This window comes from Aptenodytes forsteri, unplaced genomic scaffold (genome assembly GCF_000699145.1).
Source record: "Aptenodytes forsteri isolate BGI_AS27 unplaced genomic scaffold, ASM69914v1 Scaffold97, whole genome shotgun sequence".
Lineage (NCBI taxonomy): Eukaryota > Metazoa > Chordata > Aves > Sphenisciformes > Spheniscidae > Aptenodytes > Aptenodytes forsteri.
In genome coordinates, this window is record NW_008795036.1 from 597,746 (window position 1) to 619,946 (window position 22,201).

The 22,201-nt window shown below is 38.7% G+C and overlaps 1 protein-coding gene across 1 annotated transcript in view; it reads right to left on the reverse strand.

The window, feature by feature from the left end:
- The window catches only part of LOC103896741 (dynein heavy chain 5, axonemal), a 152,017-nt gene that overhangs the window by 60,522 nt on the left and 69,294 nt on the right, over positions 1-22,201 (reverse strand). The window contains exons 38-47 of the mRNA XM_019471358.1: positions 18,989-19,195; positions 17,676-18,005; positions 16,124-16,330; positions 15,794-16,036; positions 14,796-14,950; positions 12,250-12,914; positions 11,074-11,354; positions 10,493-10,708; positions 7,648-7,815; positions 760-978 (exon numbers count right to left, since the gene is read on the reverse strand). Coding sequence (XP_019326903.1) covers positions 760-978; positions 7,648-7,815; positions 10,493-10,708; positions 11,074-11,354; positions 12,250-12,914; positions 14,796-14,950; positions 15,794-16,036; positions 16,124-16,330; positions 17,676-18,005; positions 18,989-19,195 — 2,691 coding nt within the window. The remainder of the gene's footprint in view (positions 1-759; positions 979-7,647; positions 7,816-10,492; positions 10,709-11,073; positions 11,355-12,249; positions 12,915-14,795; positions 14,951-15,793; positions 16,037-16,123; positions 16,331-17,675; positions 18,006-18,988; positions 19,196-22,201) is intronic.

Consider the following 22,201-nt stretch of genomic DNA (forward strand, 5'->3'; position numbering starts at 1 on the left):
AATTTAGAAATTCGCTGAAAAATATGATAAAGCATCTAACATTTTTGACTGATATATTTTGAAGTACAGCTATGCAAACAAATGCTAAAGTCCTGGCCTCACAGGACACAATGGTTGAAGTCAAAGCTCTCATCAATTTTGACTCTGTGTGAAATCAACCAAGGAATTATCAAAGCAAATAATCAGACGAGAAAAAAGGGTATCCTGCTTCCTCTGGAAACCTTCAGGCTGAAGCCAGAAAAATCTGTATAGGAAAGGTAAATTTCAAGCTCAGTGCAGAGGATAACAATTAGTCCATAATTCTGTAAAAGGCTCCAGTAGAAATCTGAACTTCAAATGTAATTCAGGAAATTAGTCAAGCTTCAAATTCCTATTCTTGTATACTTGGTGAGAAAAAGAGAGTAATCCTCCTTATAAATATTTTAGGGCAATTATTTAGGTTAAGTCTAATTCCTCTTCTTACTAAAGCTAAAAGGAATTTGGCTCCTTGGCTTTAAATCTGAACTTTATCCCAATACGAGCCATATGATATGACATAAATCTTCATACAGAAGAATTAAGTTAACACAAGAAATTGTTTTACTTTTTTAGATACATTACGTTCAAGCAAAAAAATATATATAACTAAAATAAAGTGTCATATGATATTGAGGTGTTACCATGTCTTGAATTTCTTGAGCACTACTAATGATCATTATGGAATATTCTCAAAACTGAGTACCTACTTTGTGCTGGAAACCTACTCATACGTGCTAGTACCTTTTCTCCACCTAATCCTTCAATCAGAGCTGTGGCATTGTTCATCTTCCTTCTGCATGCCTCAGCATCATCAAGTAAGGCCTGCTTCTCTTTCATAGCAGTATCATACATGGCTTGTACTTGATCCAGTTCCAGTTGCTTCTCATCCAGCTGAATTTGTGCATTATTCAGTTCTGTTTGGGCAGCTGCAAGTCTTCCCTCTTGCAAAGCTAAATTTGCCTATAAACATGTAAAATTAAAGAGTAGTTAATACCTATTATTTGGCAAGAGCAAATGACATTCATTTAATGGCACATATTCTACTGTACTGGGTACTTTTTAAAATAATACATGTTTAAGATGACAGCAGTTTTTTTCCTTTTTCACTTTTCAACCTAAAACTGGAACACAAGCATATGAAAGAAACAGAATGAAACAGTACACCAGAATACAAAATTAATGATACAACTCTAATACTGTGCACCATTCTGGTCATGAAATAGCTGTATACTAGATACATGAGGCAACCTATACAATGTTTTCTGTAATATATTCTCAGTGCAAAAGAAAATTAAGATTGCCCTCATGGATTATAAAATAATAATAATGGTAACAATGGAATAAAAATATTTCAGCATTCTTACATGATGGAAATTTTGTGAGCAGCCATTTCACTGGCTTATCTCCATTACAAAATATTTGTTTATCTCTAGGATCTGTCAACAGATACAGTGGCTACAGTAAACGAATTTTTTGCTGACAGTGCTATTCTCTAGATGTGTAACTTGTAAAGCAGTACTACTTTGTTGATTAGTACATATATGCTTCTCTAATTCCCGGCTCACAGACCTATCTTTTGAAATCCACCAGACTTCATGCTGCATTCCATTATAAAATATTTGTTTATCTCTAGGATCTGTCAACAGATACAGTGGCTACAGTAAACGAATTTTTTGCTGACAGTGCTATTCTCTAGATGTGTAACTTGTAAAGCAGTACTACTTTGTTGATTAGTACATATATGCTTCTCTAATTCCCGGCTCACAGACCTATCTTTTGAAATCCACCAGACTTCATGCTGCATTTTTTATCATGCCTAGATCTCAAAATTTGATCTTGGCTCCTCTCTTTTTTTTTTTCTTTTTATCAAAGAGCACATTAAACAGCATCTCCTGGAGATAAACACTGTTAAATCAGTGAGTCTTGTTAAGACCCAGCTAAGCAGATTTCAGAACCACTGCTGTTATTTTTGTAGTGAATCTTGGACTATCAGGAAAAATTTAAACAGTAAAGGAGTTCTGAGTAGGTGATGTAGTGTTACCATGTCCGGCACCAGGAGAGAAGTGGGGAGGGTGAGGTAAGAGAGAGAGAGAGAGAGAGACAGCGCGGGGCTCTTTCTGGATCTTAATAAGAAAGGCCTAACAACAAATGGCTTAATAAGATAACTGCTTTAAAAAGATCCATAACAAGAAGAGGAACATAGATAGTGAGTAAATCTTACATCCCTTCAGATGCTGGGCACCCCACATTCATGCAGTATCAGACAGAGCCTGGATAGATTTTCCCACAGCATGCTGCACAGAGCAGATCCTGTCCATGGAGAGAAAACTCTCTCTTTTGGTCATTCAAGCTATTATAAATGCCTTTTATTATTTGGTCTTACTAAAGCAGTTAGCTTATTAAGCAGTCTGTTGTCAGGCCTTTCTTACTGAGATCCAGAAAGAGCCCTGCACCAGCCCTCCCTCTCCTACCTCACCCCCGCCCCCCCTTCCACAGTGCAGAGCATCCTCTTATCCTTAAACTCCATGAGGGCTAAAAATGGGAGTAAAACAAAGTTATGACATATTGTTTCACCCCCAGCTGACAAATAGTGAGGTTACACAAGGAACAAGATCCTTGGAGAGTTGGGAAGAACAGCCTAGGCAGAACAGCTGGAACAACAGAGAACTTACACCTGGCTGTGTGGATTCATATTTCACCTTGACATTTATCAGAAAAGAATGCCCATGTGAATTCCCAATACATATGAGCAATGATGCCTTGTAAATACAAAAAACAGACCTCCCTGCAGCAATAAACTACCCAGAAAGGTGCAAAAGACTGATAAAACAGACTTCCCAGTTCTTAAAACCTCTTAAAAGGCTACCAGCTTTGAAGATGTAGGGACAACAAAAAAATATTTCAGACGTGTACAAAGAAAAAATATATTGTACTCTAACATGAAAAAAAACCCAGAATTATTTACACAAGACTTTACGGGATCTCTAGAAGATGACTTATAACAAGAAAATATTTTACAGACAATTTAACCAAAGTTTTCAGCCAATTTTAGGGTAATCATAACAAAGTAGTAAGACAGTTTGGTATTAGTCTGATTTGTAGGCTGCTTAATCATACGTGATGAATAATGGTTGGTTGCACGAGAATGCTAACATACCAGGATGACCAACCTATGTGATTCCCAAAGGCAGAAAGACTACTTGTTTCAGATTACCCTATGAAATCACCACTATTTGCTCTCTCCCTGTCTTTCTTTCCAACTCCATTTTTCAAAACTACATGGGTACAAACACTGCTTTTGTATTGACATCACTGGCAGGTTGGCTGGCAGCTTCCTGTGCAGAGCCTTGCCATGAGAGCAGGAGGCAAGTTCTGCTGCCAAGGAGAATCTTCTGCACAAGAAGGCTATTACGGTCGCAAGCAGCTTCATACAAAGATTTCTAGCCAATTACAGGCGGGAAGGAAATGTGTCTCCCAACCACAAAGAACCACTGTGGCCTTTCTAATTTTAGTGGCATTGCTATGTGAACAACCTTCACACCCTTCATTTCATCCCTCTGAGTCACGCAGCAAAGCAAGGATTCACAATTTGTTCTAGTTGGATGCAGTGTGAAAGCCTGAGTAAATGGATTTTATGTGAATGAATCATGAGTATTTGAGACATGAGATCCACACTCTTATCTGAGTTCCCGGAGAGGGGGGCTATGCTAGAACATGCCTAGGCTTGTGTGAGAGCAGCAGCTTCAGCCTTTTCTTGCCATTGGCATTGTGGGGAACCACACAGACAATCCTCTCAACATCTGCTCCAGCCAGTGCCTCTACCTGCTCTCTGCATCTGTCTGCATGGGGCAAGTATGGAGACAGTACCTGTGCCAACAAGGGCCGCAGACTGAATTGTTAAGCAGCTATTTTGCCTTCTTCTGAGATGCCCTCAGAGAGGACATCATAGCAGGTGGTGAGATGATCCTTCCCCTTTTAACCTTTTTGCATTCCACATAAAACCAGGACAAATAAACACGTAATTACAGTCCACAGCTATACTGTTAAATTAAACACATCCAGGACCTTTCTCTGACACTGAGGTTAACTAGCATAAGACAGCTCACATTAAGCTCTCCCAGCCTCTAAACCAGTATGGCTTCGTGCAGCCAGCCTCGTGGAAATGACCCTTGGACCAAGCTAGTTCCTGAAAGGTGCCCAGAGATTGCTGAGAAAATGCCACTTAGCCAAGACCGAATTCACACTAGGGATCATTCTAACAATTTAACAGTGCAGATGATCACTTTCCAATGTCTAGAAAAATTCCCTAGTACTGTTTAATTTATTAGTATTGACATAGCTATAAGTTTCTCGTTGATTCATTGCAAACTCAATTTTACAAAGCACCAAATATATCTGGCCCTGATCCAAGAAGGCATTTAAATAAAAATGCCTTCTCCGGTAAAAAAACTCACACCATTTAATGCTGTCCCTGCTCTTGAATGGAATGCCCAGACCAACCCCAGATCACTCTGAAGAGCAGCTGTTGCTCAGTCAATTCAGGAAATGTTACTAGAGGTAGGAGAACCCATAAGAAAAAAAGCAGCTGAAACTTTATAGTTCACCACAGTTTGGAGCTTTCCTAGCATTTCTCTTGTGTCAGGAACTTTAGCTTTCCAAGTTCACTGTTCTTGCACTCATTACTGCTGGACCAGGCCAGAAGGCTTCTTGCACTTGGACGCTGTCACTCTGCTCATGAGCCTCTGTGGACATGCTGGATGACCACCTTTGCCTTTTGCTTCAGTCCTGTCCTGGGCACATGGCATCTGACTGACAACTCTTCATGGAAATGCAATCTCAAGCTGCTCCTGTCCCAGATCACTGCAGATTTTTCACACAGACACTCCATTGGTTTTGTATCAACTTTCTCAGAGCCTCAATATCATGATAAGTTTGGATTCATCGTTATTTAGGGAAACATTATAAAAGAGGCAAACAAATACACAGGTTTTGCAGACATTCCAAAAACAATGTTTTCACTTCACCAATCTAAAAAAATTATACATGTATACATATGTATACTTATATACATATGTACACATGCAAACAGATCCATGCAGAGTGACATTAATAAAATCTTGGCCTCAATTTCTTTGTCCTCACTGACCATTCTTTGGGATTAAAACAACCTTTGAAAGGCACAGAGATCATGCCTCTTATCTGCTTTTCACAGCGTCTACTAGCTACTGAAAGATTCTCCATTTTTTCCGTTCAGTTACATGTCCTGACTTCAACCTGTTTTGTTAGGTGATCTAATCCTCCCCTTCACCCCCCAGACTATATGTTTTCCTTCCACAGTTATTGTGGGCCTTGAATTCAGACTTGAATGCTTGTTTTCCTGCCCAGTGGGCATCACCTTGACAAGGACACACTTATTTAAATGGACAACCATCAAATTTTGACACTCCTTGACTGTTACCTCTTCCTCAGGTGCAAGATTTCCTCTTACTGCCTGCTGTGGTTTTTAGTTCAGCATGGAGACAAGTGAAAGCAGAAAAGGCAACGAAGTCTTATATTTAAAACTGAATTTGACAGGGAGAATCCTCAACATCAGACAGAATTTATAAACTGTAGACAAACTTCCCTTGATCATCATAACAGCCTAAGGAGAACTTAATTAAAATCACTGGAGATATCTCTAAGGGAAATTATACCGTATACACAGTAATTTAATTGGAGGCTAACAGAATCACAGCAAAAGCCAGGGCTACTTCATTCTGCTGCTGTATTCTTCAACTAATGGATAAATAGCAGATGGTGTTTCAGAATTACCAGGTTAATCCAGCAGGCTCATTTACTAGGTAACAAGCTAGAGAGGAACGGCTCATGGTCATGCTGAAGGTTTATAGAAAAGTAGCACCCACATGGTGACCACTGTATGATAAGCAACTACACAGCATTGTATTTGCAGGCAACATTTGGTTATACTTTGTGTGTTTGATTCTAACTAATAACCCTTAGGCTGCAGGCCACATATCTAAAGAATGTAGTTCCATTTCTAGGAATGAGTTAATTTTTGCACACTATATTTACTAAAATATAAGTCACTATTAATTAGTTTTCACAAGTTGTCATTTTTAAGATAAATGAGGCACTGAGTCTCAGTTAAGACGCAATTTAAAAACATGTTGGATGCATTTTGCAGGTGTTGAAGGGGGTTTATCTCCTAGAACAGCAGTTAGGATAAAGCAGCTTGATTACTTCATTCAGTAAAACTGCTTTTAGCACTGGATGATTTAGCCTGTGCTAGTACTTTACACAGTTTAATTGTACATTTATTTTCAATTATTTTCTTAGCATCACTCCAGTGCTTCCTGCAATATCTCCTGCATACTTTAAACACTTCCTCCCTCTGTCATCTTCAGTTTTAAAATATTTGTGACTGTTGCTATACCTGACAATAGGCACCACTTTGCCAAGAAATGCATGCCCAGTTTTTTATCAGCTACAGTGTGACAAGAATGTAAGTACTTGAATACAAAGTTAAATTTATAAGTAATCTTAAGTCATATATATTCAAATAAAAACTGCAAGAGCACTTTTGCAGTTTTCAGAGTTGCACCTGCATATAAAGCCACTATTTCCTCTAGGTCTTGCTCTCTTTTATAGCTCTCAATAGCCACATTTCAGATTCTGTTTTCATTAGTGAACATCCCATTATTTGAAAAGGGAATTGCTACTTACATATCACAGAAATAGTCTTCTCTATCAGTTACTTGAATCAAAAAATATCACGCTTTTAATTAATTTGAATCAGATCTGTCTAGATATACTAAAAGAATATGCCAAGAGTTTTGAATATACCATTGTTACAGTGGCTTATACAATAGGAGACAACATAAGTACAGTGGAAGCATAACCGACTGAATGTATTTCTTCAGAAAAGAGCCATAAAACCCCCTGTAGAAGCAATGATTATAAATCACTATATAAATATTTAAAGTCCTTTTTTTTCAATATGCTCATAAATGAAACATTTCCAAGACAATAAAGCTATCTGTAGGAATGCAGACAATGGTAGCTGATCCCTTTGTACTGTAGTTCAATGTTACAACAGAATTCTATGCCAGGTGACTACTGAGTTTATTATATATACACTCACATGTAGCAGTTTGACACTCCCAAGTTTTCTTGGAGAGATGAATTCCAGCTAAATTCATTAAAGAATACTTCTGTGCCAAGAATGGTCTCTCCTCTCCCAGATTCTACCAAGACCACAATGAGTATGCTCCTTCTCAGGCCAAAGGACTGAGGAGAGGTTTTCTTGAAACCATAGTGCCTGGCACCAAGTCCGAGAGCAGAGACAGTATCGGTATCTCCCACTTGCAGACAGCCAGGCTCTATAAAGAACCTGTGTACTAAGGCTCCCATTGAAAACTGTGTTCACACAAGTAACAACTGTACCACAGGGTAGCTGTGTAAGGAGAAAAAATTGCCCCGAGATACTTAACCTCTGTGTGCTTGACTTCACAACTGGATGTGAAGAAACAAGAATCGCTTGTAACTCATGACCTTTTTTAGCCAAAATAACGAGACATTTTTTCCACTCAACTATAGTCATCCCTCAGAAAAATGAGTAATATGAAATACCTTAAGAGGAAGAACTTCTTTATTAATACCATAGAAGTAAACCATTGCTTGTGTCCATGAGCAAAGACCTGCTACATTTCCACACACTTTTTTAGCAGTCTCAAGATTATAATCCTCCATATCCAAATAAGGCTCTAAAAGCTCCACAGTTTCTCCTGTAATTGAGTCCTAGTCAATGGAAAGGAAAAATTATTTTTTTAAATGGATTTCAGAATAAAGTCTGCTTCACAGAAACATTTTTCTTTTTCAAAACATGATGCTACCACTTCTTACAGGAGAAATGAACAAAACAACACTGTTGCCTTTCACTCTTATGAAGGACAGATTACTTGTTTTTTGTGAACTCAGGTGAAAATAGCTCCCACTTCCATTGCAACAGATGGACTTGAGTTTGCATTTAATATCCCTATTTGACCCATAAGATTTACAGACATTACTTGTACTCGTAGCTCCATGACAACTTAAGCTGATCTAAGTTATTGCTGCTACAGCACTGTACCTTCTTTCCTCTCCCCCTCAACCAGATGTTCTTGCCCCATCTTTAATACCATCACCAATGCTCAGTGAGCTAGTTTGGAAGCTAATATGACAGAAATCTAAGTCAGCAAACTAGTGATTAGATTTCTTCTAGGCTGATTCCCTGAAGAAGCTCACCACAGCATCAGACAGGCACCAGTGTGAACACAGCTAAGGGAGTCAAACGTGCAGCTTTAGGAAGGAAAAGGGTGAAACTGCAAGGCACTGACTTCACTTCACTGAAGCTAACCCTTTTCCTTAACCATAAAAGCGATTTCTTTCAGCTGTTCACTTCATTATTCTAACCTCAGATTTCCCCCCCCCTCCTTCACAATAGCTTGAGAACATGAAAAGCCAGATCTTTGATGATGGTGGTCAATCTATAATTAAGTGTCAGAAGGAAATGGAATACATCTCCTTAAGCAATGTAGAGAGTAGAAGAGCTTATACAGGGTAACAATGGTTGCTTAACAATAGAGGCATTAAGAACCTTCCTGGTTTTTTGGCAATGTAGTAATGCCTTTCTTTTAATGCATCTAAAAATCATCCTCCATTCATACTGTCAAGCAATATACCCTTTCCCTGCTTTTCTGCATAGCAGAAAGGACTGTCTTGTACTTGTCTGATCCCTAGCTACTATAATAACAAAGACATTCATTATATTATTCCTAAGATCAGACATGGTGATGTTTTCACTATGAGCATTTGCTAAAATGTAAAGTAGTGCTGGACAAACATTTTGACTTTTTCATTCTCCTACTTAAAATTATGAGCTAGCAAGCTGGCAAAGGTAAAGCAAAGACCAATCAGCGGTGGCCTAAATCTCTGTTCAAGAGCTTGAAAATGTTATGCTTTCCTTCTAAGTAATGAATTTTAAACTCAAGAAACTATTTCATCCACTAATCTTCCTTGCCTAAAAAAATTAGGAAAGAACAAAAATCTCACAAACGAGTAAGTAGTGTAGTCTACTCAGAACTCCAGACATGATGAGCTTTCTTCTCATATATACTCAATCTTAGAAACAAGAAATGAAGCAGGAGGACAGCATGTGAAGTACCTCATCAGGGATAAAAGTAGTCTAATGTTCTTCACCACATTCATCAGTATCACTTCCTGCAAGAACTCAGTCTCACAGAGGTTGTTCTGACTCCTCTGAGTAAAGTTAAATGGGTTGCAAACTACCAGCAGGAACACTTACACTATTAATAAGTGCCAAAACTGGTAGCCTCATTAGAGAGAAGCTTGAATAAGGAGTGCATAATTAGTCCCCATTATCTTTAAACTCATTTCCTCTTTCTGTTTAGCGAAGATAGCACCTGGAAAAGTGACCAGATGGACAGCCCCAGAAAGAGACTGTCTACAGAGGCAGTGCAAGTTTCCACATGGTGCCTTGTCAATATGGCTCACTGGGAGAAATGGCTCCTGAGGATAGTGAGAATCATGGTTTCAAGCCTCATCCGCACAACAAACACACTCCAGTAGCTTAGAAAAGGCATCAGCAAAATGCACAGCTGAAGCAGATTAAAAAGTCAGTGTACAAATGAAAGAGTATGTTCTGCAACATTGCAGAAAACCCAGGTTTTGCCAAAACCTGCTTGGTTTTCTGGATTTTAAAGTTGGGCCATGGTTCTGCCATTCCATAGTCCAGCCTAGCTCTTTTTCTGGTCCAGCTAGCTGTGACACCTTTCTTCTCTTCCCTGCAGAGAAATTTCCCTTGTCTTACAGTCCAGTGAATCTTGCTGTAAACGGAACAAGTTTCTGTCCTGACAGAAATAAAAACCTGTGTTTGCTTTTATTTTTCTTACAGTTGATACTAAGGTTCTCAGTTCATTCTGTGTTTCACTACTTTTCTAGTGAAAGAACCCGAAAGTTCCCAAATATCTCAGTATTTTCCTGGCAGAAAGCTCATTTTCTTCTGTATTTCATCCTAGCTCCCCACCAAACAATTCTGGAGAAGGAGTTCTAGAGTGCCTTATATGCAAATAGGCCTGGAGATGGTGAGCCATTTGAAAAATCAACAGTGAGTCTTTTTAAGGCAAATTCCTACTGAGAAGCAGGAACTGCCTGAATAAAGATAACACTAAACTTGCTCAACATCTGATCTAGTACTTGGGATACTTGTGTCTGCCATCAAAACTGGTCGCCCAGGAGAAAGATTACTGAAATAATGAACCATGAAAATGGAGAGGAATACAGTCACAAAGGTGTCTACAACTACAGGTACACAAAAGCCTTATTTGTTTCAAACTATCTTTGAAGGTAGAAGACACTTTCAAATGATCTCTAAAGATAGCTATAGGAGTAAATAGTGCCACTATTAACTTCTTACCTTCTGAAAAGTAAGCAACATGCTAAGAAATCCTGAATTATTCATTAGCTTCAGAGCCTCAGTCCACGATGGCTTCACACATGCGCGTTCTTGATCAGGTGTTACTGAGTCTATTTTTCTTTGGAATAAAAGTAGCACACAATCCATAATTCGCATTATCAAGTGAGGAGGTTTACCCAGTTTGCGAACAGTTGCAATGTCAGAAGGTTTTATTGTCTGAAAAATTAAAAAAGAAAATAATCCATTTATTTAAGCAATCAGTTGATGGTAGAGAAAGATGGTTTTTGGGAGGACTGTATATGTAATGCAATTGCTGCAGTTTTGCAGGTCACCCAGAAGCAGTACTGCAGAAAGTCCTTAAAGGCAGTACCACTCAATGACTGCTTTATTACCTGAGAGTAGAGGAGGTACTGCCCATCTTACCTCTCCACTGCCTCGGTTTTCAGGTTTTTTTCTACAAGGATTAACAGGTCAGTGCTAGTCCTTTCAATATTATTTTTTTCAAATCAGAAACATAAGCTATATTATTACAAATAACAATAATTAACTACATGCACGTTCAGAATATCTTTGGTTCTGACCTGCAGGGCTGCCTCAGCTTCTTCCAATGCAGGTCTTGCAGCTTCAAGCTTCTCTTCTGCTGCTGCTTTATCAATGGCAATGTCATCCACAATGGCCTGAGCCTTGTCTTTTACCTTTTGCACCTGCATTTTCACCTTTTCGGCAGCTTGGGCTTTCATAGTTACTTCCAATAAAACTTCATCAGCTTTTTTTGAAGCTACAGCCAAATCTTTCTCCTTCATCACCAACTCTTTGGAGAGCTGATTTACTGAAACCTCAGCTTCCATCAGTTTTGCAAGACCTGTGTTGAACAAATTCCATTTTAGCAATAGGAATACCTATTGAGAGAGAAAACTCAGTGAAGCAATCTGGATACTCTAAAATAAAGTCACTCAGATTCATATTTAGGAACCCCAGTGAGTGATCCCATTTGTTGAACACCAAAATTAAGCAGGGGTAATATCCATTTGCTATTTAAAGGTTTTTCTTTGCTTTTTTTTTTTAAATGGGTAAAAATCTTCAGAATCTGTCACTTGATCACTTGTTTGTATTCTTATATATGAGAGGAACACTAAATATTAAACACACATAATGAAAAGCGTTAGTATTGTGAATGGCACTCAAGAATTATGTGTGCAATTTCAGAAATCCATGAGACCATAAGAAGTACCAGAGAGTATTCTCTGTACAAAACAAAAAAGAGGAACCTGGCATCCTGAGCAATGCAAGTGAAGACACAAGGAGACTAGGCTGAGCTTCTAAATTCAACATTACATGAACTGGAAATTTTACATTGGCATATAACTGTTTCTTTAAAAGATTCTTCAGAGTGACTGAATCTGAACATTTACTTATCTTCCCTCAGATTTACTTTTAGCATGTTTAAATGTGAAAACTAGGATCTCAGTAGTTCCTTGGCATGCGTATGTGTCAAAGCAGGAGTTTCAGGTATTTTAACTGCTAACTAATACAATTTTCAAAACCCATCTGCAATCTGCAACATTCACAAAGTTCATTGAAACAAAACCGGTACATATTTTGTAACCGCACACAACACAGCTGAAAACATGTGAGTCTGCTTCCAAGTGAAAGTGAGCTCACAACTTAAATCCATACTTTTACATTCTTTTACTCAGATTCTTCTCACCTTTTTAAAAACAAACAAACAAACAAAAAACCCCCAGATTTTACAGTACCTGTTCTCATGCGTTCAGACAAACTTCCAACATTCGCAAACTTCTCTTTGTAAACAGCTTTGTAGCCTCCAATGAAGGACAGGTAAGATTTTGGAGTCACAAATGTTCGTCGCCTATATCGTTCAAAGTATTCAACACATTTTTCAGCTACAATATCTTGAAATGTTCCCATGGTGTTAACAACACTCTGTTTCACTTCATCTGTGCACTCAATATGGTAGGAAACTAAAAAATGCTGTGCAACTGCTACAAGAGCATCTTTAGGCCAGCGCTGGAACCAGTCCATGGTACAGCCTGAAATCAGACCTGGAAATTTGAGTGCACGGGTTCTGAATTTTTCCCCAACAGGAGAAAAACAAAGAACAACATGCAGGTTATTACGAACTCGAGCAAGAAAGTAATTATAAAGATTTTCACCAGTGGGAGTACGCCTTGGATACTCCTTCTTCATTGCCGGTATCAGGTCTTGTGTGATTTCGCCTATTTCATCTCGTGCAAAAAGATTTGAGACTTCACCTGAAGCCAAAACATTGTTCATGTACTCAAGAAATGATTCATCTCTGATTTCATTGTCTGTGAATATAAAGACAATGCCCTTTCCTTTTTGCCCAGCAGTGCGGTACAAGATTTTCAGATCATCCAAAAGGTTATTGGTGGCATATGTTCTGGGATAGAAAAGGATTAAAGAAAGAGAGAACAAAAATTACACATCATTTTAGGAAATATCTATCATCTGGCTCAGCTTCCTTAAGGCGAGAAAAAATCTACATAAGAAATTAATACCATACCTCCTGGTTTCATTTTTTTAGGGTTTTTTTTCTTAAGCATTTTCCCAAAGTGAATGATCAGTACCATAAATCATGGGAAAGGAGGTGAAATCAACAGAATAACATGCTGGAAAAAAAGATGGTAAGAGCAATACTTCATCTAAGGTGAGTATGCTGCTTTGCTTCCCTACAATCTGTGGACGTAAACTCTTTGTTAGAACTGAAGGTTAGTACAACTGGATTAAGTTGTCAAGTAGGTTCTGATACCTGTAATCATTACGTAAATACAGCTGGATTATCTTTTGAAGATATTGAGAGCAGGTTAAAGGAAATCATTAAGAGACAAGAATAACCAAGACTGAGGTTTTTATTGTGTTATTTGGTTTAATTGAAATCAATGCCATACAGAACATCTCCCAGTTCTCTTCTAGCTCCATCTTGCCACTGCTCTATAAATATCCCCTAATGCACGCACTGCAGAAGTTGTAAAACAATCTAACTTCAGTTTGCATGTGTCAGCTACAGTTATTACAGTGATTTGTGGTATTCCAATAAGAACATAGGAATTTCTCTACTGAGTCAGAATCATAGAATCATAGAATCATTTAGGCTGGAAAAGACCCTTAAGATCAGTGAGTCCAACCAACTGCTATCCAACCAGAATAGTAGGCCATCTAGCTCAATACTCTTAACACCAGCAACGGGAAATGCTACTTAGAGAGAAGACATGAGCTAGCATCCACTCTTCACTGCTCATTTCTTTCTTCCCCCCTCCATATTCATAGCCATTGTATTAGGAATATTAGGAGGTATGTCCATCTTGTCCTCTCAGTATCCATTTATGAACCTGCTGATACTGTCTTCCTCCACAGCCTCCTGTGGCAAGTTACAAAAGATGACTATCCACTTATGTAAATACACGCTTTCAGCTACCTGCTTTTAGCCCACCTCCAGTTAGCTTCAGCAAATGAACCTTTCTTAAGTGACTGAAATATTTGCCTTATCGATGCATTTTGAATCTTGCAAGTCTAGGGACTCTATTCTGTGACTCTACACTTTTTTCTTTCCCTCCTTTTTGTGTTCCCACTGTTCCTTCCTCCTGCTTCTGGGACACAGGAAGAGGCTGTGACATGTCTGTCTTTCCTTTCATCAGAAACCTCATAACGTTTTTCAAAGACCTGATATATCTCTCTAAGGAAGGTTTCTCAGTGTGTTGAATAGTTTGCAGAGTGAAATACACACTGCCGGCCCTCAGTGCTTACCCCTGTAAACCCTATGTCAAAAGAGAAAGAGATGGAAGGCAGTAGTTACTCCCAGTCACTTCAAATTTCTACAAATTACTAAATTCCAGCACTATGTACTGTTAAGTCATTGATGGCAGTTGTAATAATACAGTCTGGGTACATAAGCATCTATAGAAAAAGTTACTATTTCCCCTGGCCATCAGCATTGGTCTACTATGCAGAATACACCAGCAGATTATTCCATGTTATCTTTAGTGCAAAATGGTATTTTAGTGGGATTTCACAAGGGTGCATTGCAGACTCAAATGCTGAAGGAAAGACAGATTTCTTGTCAATAGCATAAAGGCAGCAAAACAAAGACCCAGGATCTGTCACCTATAGACTGTGCATTTGCACAGACGCTTTTGATTGAAAATGTAGTTTACAATGAGGGATAAAATGTTTGACAGGTTTGCATTTCTTTAAGTTGATTGTGAGATGTTCATTTCGACAGCAAATTAAGGAGCAAATGTCTATGTACACTGTATTGTGTTACCTTGTTAAAGTAATCTGAAAGCTCTCATATCCAGCAATATATGACGCTAGTCTGGTCAGACTCTGTTTTCCAGATCCACCCACACCCACCAACAATGCATTTCCTTGTGGAGTACGAATAATCCGTGATATTTTAATCAAATGGATGATTGCATCCTGTGTATTGAGAGAAAAAGGGATGAAAAAATGTGAAAATAATATAATGTATATTCAACTAGAAGCACATCACCAAGCAACTGCCTCTCAACAGCTAGATGGCTTCTCTGGAGCCTGTGCCAAAGACTCAGTTCTGTACTCATCAAAATCAACAAGAGATTTCCTCCTGACTTCAGTGGGCAGCAGATACAGCCCAAGAGAAATGTCCTTGTATAAAGCTCATATGAAGCAATGTCATATGCAGTGTTTGTACTTAGCAGAGCTGAGGGCATGTCCCTTAGGGGACAGAAGGAAAAGTAGAAAAAATGTGGATTAACACCCTTCCCCAACCTTTTAGCTGAGCTATTTACGGGCTCTCTCTATTTAATAGGCTGCCAAAAGTAAAATACAAGTACAGTATAGACATTTCTTATTCCACTGCTGTATTTATCTTAGAGCAAGAGTTAATCTGAAATGCCCTAAAAATCTACCAGACCACCCAGTTTAAAGCTGAAGAAAGCATCATGCATCAAGAGACCTTTGAGAAGGAGGTAACTTTCAGAGATGCAAGATGACATTCACAATCTGCACTGTAGAAACAAGTGAGTTGTGCTTTGCATTATGCAAGGCAGGAGAAAGAAAAGATGGGGAACTGCAAAGAGATGGAATAATTTGTGAGAGCGAAGGCAGCTGGGAGACAGCAGCATGGTTTTATAGAGTTTATTTGTAAGGCTCGCTGGATACAGGGGCTAGCCATTCTGAGCTATCTCCAAAATAATTTGATAGAAACATACAAGATCCATGTATCAGTAAGTGCAAAAGACCTGGCACTTTCTGTATTAATATAATTACAGACACTAATACCTTGAAAAATACTAAATCCATCTTTGATCCTCTGATGGTTTCATTGTACTGTTGCATGAACATTTGTAATTTTTCAGCCAAATAATCCAAAGATGGGATAGGCTCATAAATTTTAGGAGCCTTCAACTCTTCATCATCAGGTTCATCTCCAGTAGCTTCTGGGACATCACGCAAGAAATCCACAAAGTATAATTCTGTGGATTTATCTTCAAACAGATTTTGACCATGTTCTGCAGAAGCAATCTACAACAATACATTAAGGATTGCTTTAGTAATTAAACATTTCACTGACCTCTTTCTGTGGCAAATACTGGAACACTATTTGCCTACCTTTTTCATCGTATCTTCAAACCAGTCTTTATCACTTTGGCTGATGAACCTGTCTGCAATAACACGTCTGCATTCATGCTGGAACAAGGCTACCAAAACACTGATGCTCTGGCAGACTTCAGAAGTAACTGTAAGTATTCCTTGCCAAATACGACTGAGGTCTCGTAAATTAAAGATGTAATGAAATTTAGCTGGAGTGGGTAACATCTACAAAATAATGTCATAAGCTATATTCAAATAACTACCAAATAAAACTATTTTCTATCTAGTATTAAATGAATATAGAAGTTTTCACAAACTTCAAAATCAATATTGCATTAAAGCAGAAATACATGCTTGGCATTTAAGAGGCAATGGCAAAAATGAAGAAATGACAGTAGCAATGACCAACTCTTTAATTTCACATAAATTTCACTCAAGTTTCTTTGAATCTTTCAAGTCTTGAAGGGTAGCCAAGACAGGTTAGTTAATGATGGCATTAAAGGCCACAGTAAAAATGTCAGCATTGCTTAACCTGTGGTGTTGCTCTTGCCCTTTCTTCCAGATCATTTCTGTCACTCTCTTTTGTCCTTTCCAAGAACATGTGAGGAAAAGTTCATGAGGAAAAGGAAAAGTAGATGAGGAAAAGCAAAGAAAAGAGAGTAGAAAAATGAGAAAAGAGGATTTGAAAAAATTAACAACTTAGCAAAAGCTACATTTTCTCTATAGGCAGTTAATTAGCAGTAATAAACACCATTTCTGTTGAATATACTGGTCAATAGTTGACTGGTCAACAGTTTCACTAGAACTCTCTCTATTTGCCTGTGTAAGCCAAGTTTATGTCTACAGTTGAGTTGTTTGGGAAATTCTGACCAACCTTTTTTGGACTAGAAAATATCATTCATCAAATCCCTGCCTATCCCCATCTTTCCACCACTCCCCTCCACTTTTTTCATTAGATCAAATTTGGCACACATTTCTGTGCTGTAATTTTACACTTAACTTTTTATATTTTATTCTACACATAAATTTTATTTTCTATTTCAAAGCAACATTTGCTTAAGAATTGCAGTTAAGAGTCTTTATAATCTGTTTGAAATGGAAGAATTAAATATTTAGAATTTACTAAATATCAGATTTCATTTGTTTTGAACTGATTCCTGCTCTGCCAAATTTGACTTTTTTCCTTTAATTCAGATCTTTAAAGTTTCTCACAATCCCAAACATCTTTACAGAAGATTCCTATCTAATTTTTAATTTATGGTTCCTTATGCCCTTGACATTTTCTCAACCAGAAGACCTCTAAATCTTCCTATCAGCTATGCCTACTATATTATATAATGTAATTCTTATATTAGCTATAGAAGGCACTGCATATGATTATGTTTTTAGTCAGCTAACTAGGTGCTGATAGCAGCAAATTCAGAACAGAGGCATCAGCCAGCAGTTATACACACAAGTCACAGCTTCACAATCTGAAGTATGAACACATATGACAGTACAAAAGACCTGGGTCTTGTTGCTTTCTCATGGTACAGCTGTTTCAAAGGCTTCTTAACAGATGTAATTTTACCTTCGCCTTTGTGGTCTGCCAAACCTTTCGAGTTGTAGATACTAACGCTGAAGCCAGTTTACATATTTCTGCAGGGAAACCTCGTTGTTCACAGAAATAGCCTTCAGCTATTGTTCGAAATATTTTGTCAATAGAGGAATTGGAAGGCAGTGCGCAGTTGTAGATGGTGAACTGGCGTTTCAGGCGCTGTGGGATGTCGTTCCGACCTCCCCCAGGGTGAATCATAGCAGCTACAAACTGGATGTCAACCACATTCGTGAATTCTCCTGGCTTCTCCAAATTGTAGAAACCTTTCTGTTCCATCAGCTGTCTTACAATCTCATTGGTGATCTAGTTATCGCCAAAGTAAAAGAAATGGAACAGTTAAGTATTTCAGGGTTCTCAACTTAAAAAAAGGAAAGAGGAACTTTCCAGCATAATAAATTAGTAGACAGAAGGAAAGACTGTCTTATCTTTCTCAATTTCAGGTATTCTGCTGGACACTTCAGCAATTTATAAAGCCATGCAACATGGTACCAAGCTCTCTGATGCAGTGGATTGGCTGCATGGAAGCTTCACGTGCTAAGTCGTTGTGGACATGAGGTCAGACATTCAACTGGATTTCCATAATATCAATCTAAGAAAACTCAGCACTTTAAAGTTTCAAGCCAGGCTATATATTCAGATTGACACAGGCACTTAGATAGTGACAAAGAATGGTTAGTTTAGCACAAAGTATAGTCACACATTCACTTATATAGAGGCAGTGAGAGAACAGGATTACAGAGCTATACTGGGAGCAGGAAAATTACTTTTTCTTAGCAGTACTTTTTTTTAATTTAAGTCAGATTTTCAGAGTATAGGTCTATAAGTATTCATTTATCGATACCTCAAGACATCTCACTAGTCTTGGATGTCAACTGTGATGTTAGATTTCATCTAATAATAACTGTACTTTCAAGTCCAGAGTGGATGGAAGAAGGAAAGAGTCTCTGATTGCTTCTTGGATTTGCATGCTTCCTTTCCCAGATTGTTCTTAGTACAGCTAGTTTGGAAATTCTGCAAGCTCTGTATGTAACCAAAACAAAAGGCTTAAAAGCTACAATGATTGCACCAAGTGGCTTGATGCTGACCCTAATCTTTTGGGACTGACAGCTTATCACTCTTGGCAAAAACTGGCTTGGGGAAATTACTTTTAGTAGACGTACTTGGTCTAGTCCATATTATCATACCTTTTTCCTAAACTTTCCTATTTTTGCAACCCACAGATCAGCATTTCCACCACCAGCAATGGTAAGACCACCAATTCCCAAATGTTAACGTTCTCCTTTTACCTGATCACCCCATTCATTAATCACAGGCATGTTGATGTCATCAATAAAGACAGTCATTTTCTTCCCTGCCGGAGGACCGTATGTTGTGCCCATTCTTTTATCTATGTAACTTTCTATGCTCCTCTGGAACATATTTGGCAGAGTTGCAGAAGAAAAGTTTAGGCATTTGGTCAAGTGAACATCAGGATCATACTTGCTTGTGTAATCCTGCAAGATAAACCAATTATAAGTAAAGTGCACCAGTAACTCCAGATGAATTCAGCCAAAAGGAGACACAGATGCTCAGTAGCCCTGCAAAAAAACAGACAGCTACAAAATCTCAGCCCTGCTATTAACTTCAAAATGTCAAACAGCAGCTTATTTAAGATAAATATACCATCTCCAACCTCTCAGTTAATGTTTTGCATAAAGTTTCTAAGTATTAAAATTTATAAGCTTTTAACAGACTTCACTATGTTACAACAAGTAGATGTGACAACTTGGGATGCAAATAAACTTTGCATTAGCAATTGTTAGGGTTTTTCTAAATTCAAGCTGTTAGTGATGATCTGTTACAGCAGTCTGCAAGGAACAAGTGAAAAACGAAATCCTTTTTCACGTTTATACTACAGCACCACATCTTACAACAAAAGCAGTGTAAAGGAAAGGTAATGTAAAATTAAACCCAGCTACATTGCATTTACTGATATATATCCTCTCTTAATGAAGAAAGGAATCCTTGGGGTCTATGAATGCATACAATTCCCACAGCTGCTGCTGATGCCCTAAAGCAACAAAGTTCCACTTTTCGTATTTAGTGAGGTTTTATAATAGAACCGGAAAGAAAAAGATGTGACACTGGAGTCACACCAAGGCATATATATAAAGCATGGGGTTAAACCACAACAATTTTATTTAGCAAGAGACCTGGAACATAAAAATAGTAGTAAATATTCCAGACTTCCAACATTATTTCTTTTTAAAGATTCAATTCTTCTGCAATGATGACAAAGTTGAATATCATTTAAATTCTTATCTTTAGAACAGGGTTGACTAGAAATGTTCCCATTTTGGTACCTCAGAAAAATAAACCTATATCATTGCTGATTAAGTGCTTTAAAAACAACTCCAGTGAGACATACACTCTGTGTGACAACAGAAAGGAAGATACAGCTAAGCCTGCTCAAAATATTTTGATGAATAGTGTTAAACTGTTAATTCTGTTGATACAATGTTGATACAATGATCTCAATTTAAGAAAAGGTGCCCTTCAGAAATAAGTTTTTCTCAGACATCACACAAATGACAGTCTACACATGCAATGTACATGCAACAGTCCTGTATTTGGTAAGTACTCTTGACAGCTGATGGGTTGGATCAAGGGCAAAATGCTGCCTGGCAGTTGAGAGAGAGAAATGAGAAAAAATGTGAGAGAAACAGCCCTGCAGACACCAAGGTGAGAGCAGAAGGAGGGGGAGAAGGTGCTCCAGGAGAGATTCCCCTGCAGCCCACGGAGAAGACCATGGTGAAGCAGGTTATCCCCCTGCAGCCCATAGAGGAACACGTTGGAGCAGATATCCATACTGCAGCCCCTGGAGGCCCCACGCCACAGTAGGTGGATGTGCTCTGAAGGAAGCTGTAGTACGTGGTGAGCCCACGTCAGAGCAGGCTCCTGGCAGGAGCTGAAGCCTACGGAGAGGAGCCAACACAGGAGCAGGTTTTCTGGCAGGAGCTATAGCCCGTAGGGGAGCCATGCTGGTGCAGTCTGCTCCTGAAGGACTGTGCCCCGTGTAAAGGACCCATGCTGGAGCAGTTTGTGAAGAACTGCAGCCATGGTAAGGACCCATGCTGGAGCAGTTTGTGAAGGACTGTATCCCATGGAAGGGACCCCAGGAGGGAGCAGGGAACAGCGTGAGGAGGAAGGAGCAGCAGAGAGGAGCTGTTATGGATTGACTGCAGCCCCCATTCCCCATCCCCCTGGGCCGCTCGGGGAGGAGGAGGTAGAGGAGTCGGGAGTGAAGGAGCGACGTTGAGCCTGAGAAGAAGGAAGGGGTGAGAGGAGGGTGTTTTTAGTATTGTCTTTGTTTTTCACCATCCTATTCTATTTTTAATTAATAATAAATTAAATTAGTTTCCCCAAGTCGAGTCTGTTTTGCCCTTGATGGTAACTGGTGAGTGATCTCCCTGTTCTTCTCTTGACCCGTGTCCTGTTGAGGAGGAGGGGGGAGCTAGTGGCTGGGTTTGTTTTTCACCATCCTATTCTATTTTTAATTAATAATAAATTAAATTAGTTTCCCCAAGTCGAGTCTGTGTTTTGCCCTATGGTAACTGGTGAGTGATCTCCCTGTTCTTCTCTTGACCCGTGTCCTGTTGAGGAGGAGGGGGGAGCTAGTGGCTGGGTGGTGGTCTTGCAGCCGGCCAAGGTCAACCCACCACAACTATGAATACACAACTATTCAGAAAACACACTTGTGTTTTATTCGTTATGGCATTTCAGAATCTTTACATGGTAATAGTAATATTCCACAGTACATAAATGAGAACTACCTTTGAAAACGAAGAGGTTATTTAATGGGATTATTTTTGTTATTAAACTGTCAGATTCTGGGTGCAATTTTCAACTCTACCATACCAGTTTCATGTTAAATTCTGGGGGTTTTGCAATTCATGAATTAATAGTACAGAGAGTAAAGGTCTTAAAAAACACTCTGAGTTCTTTATTTTGAAATATACTGATACCTTACTCAACACTGAAGATTACTTCAGATTAATTCAGATTACTACCTGACCTGTCTTTACTTTTTCATGAAACCAGCTGCTTATATCTAGAAATTTCTTTTCCATGAGGTATAGTAAAGCAAAATTCTACAGAAGGTGAAAGCAGAAGGGAACAGTTGTGAAGGCAGTTAACTTTCACTCCTAACGTCAAATGAGATCAAATATCTACTGGCATTATGCTTCCTTGTGTAAGGAACATACCCTGCTCTATAGAATAGACACGGGGGAAGCAACTCCCAAGAATCAGCTCCAATTATTTTTAGGGACAGGAATGGCAGCTGAAGGCTGGAGGTTGCCAGTATCTGGCTAAAATCCAGTATGCAGAATATCAAGACCACCACCCAGACCCCGCCTCTTCACTATGCTAAAATAGTTCTCCAGCTGGTGCCAGGAACAGAAGTTGACATTACACTGGCAGGCATGTTGGCATCAACAGCTAAGCTGAAAAAGTAGTAT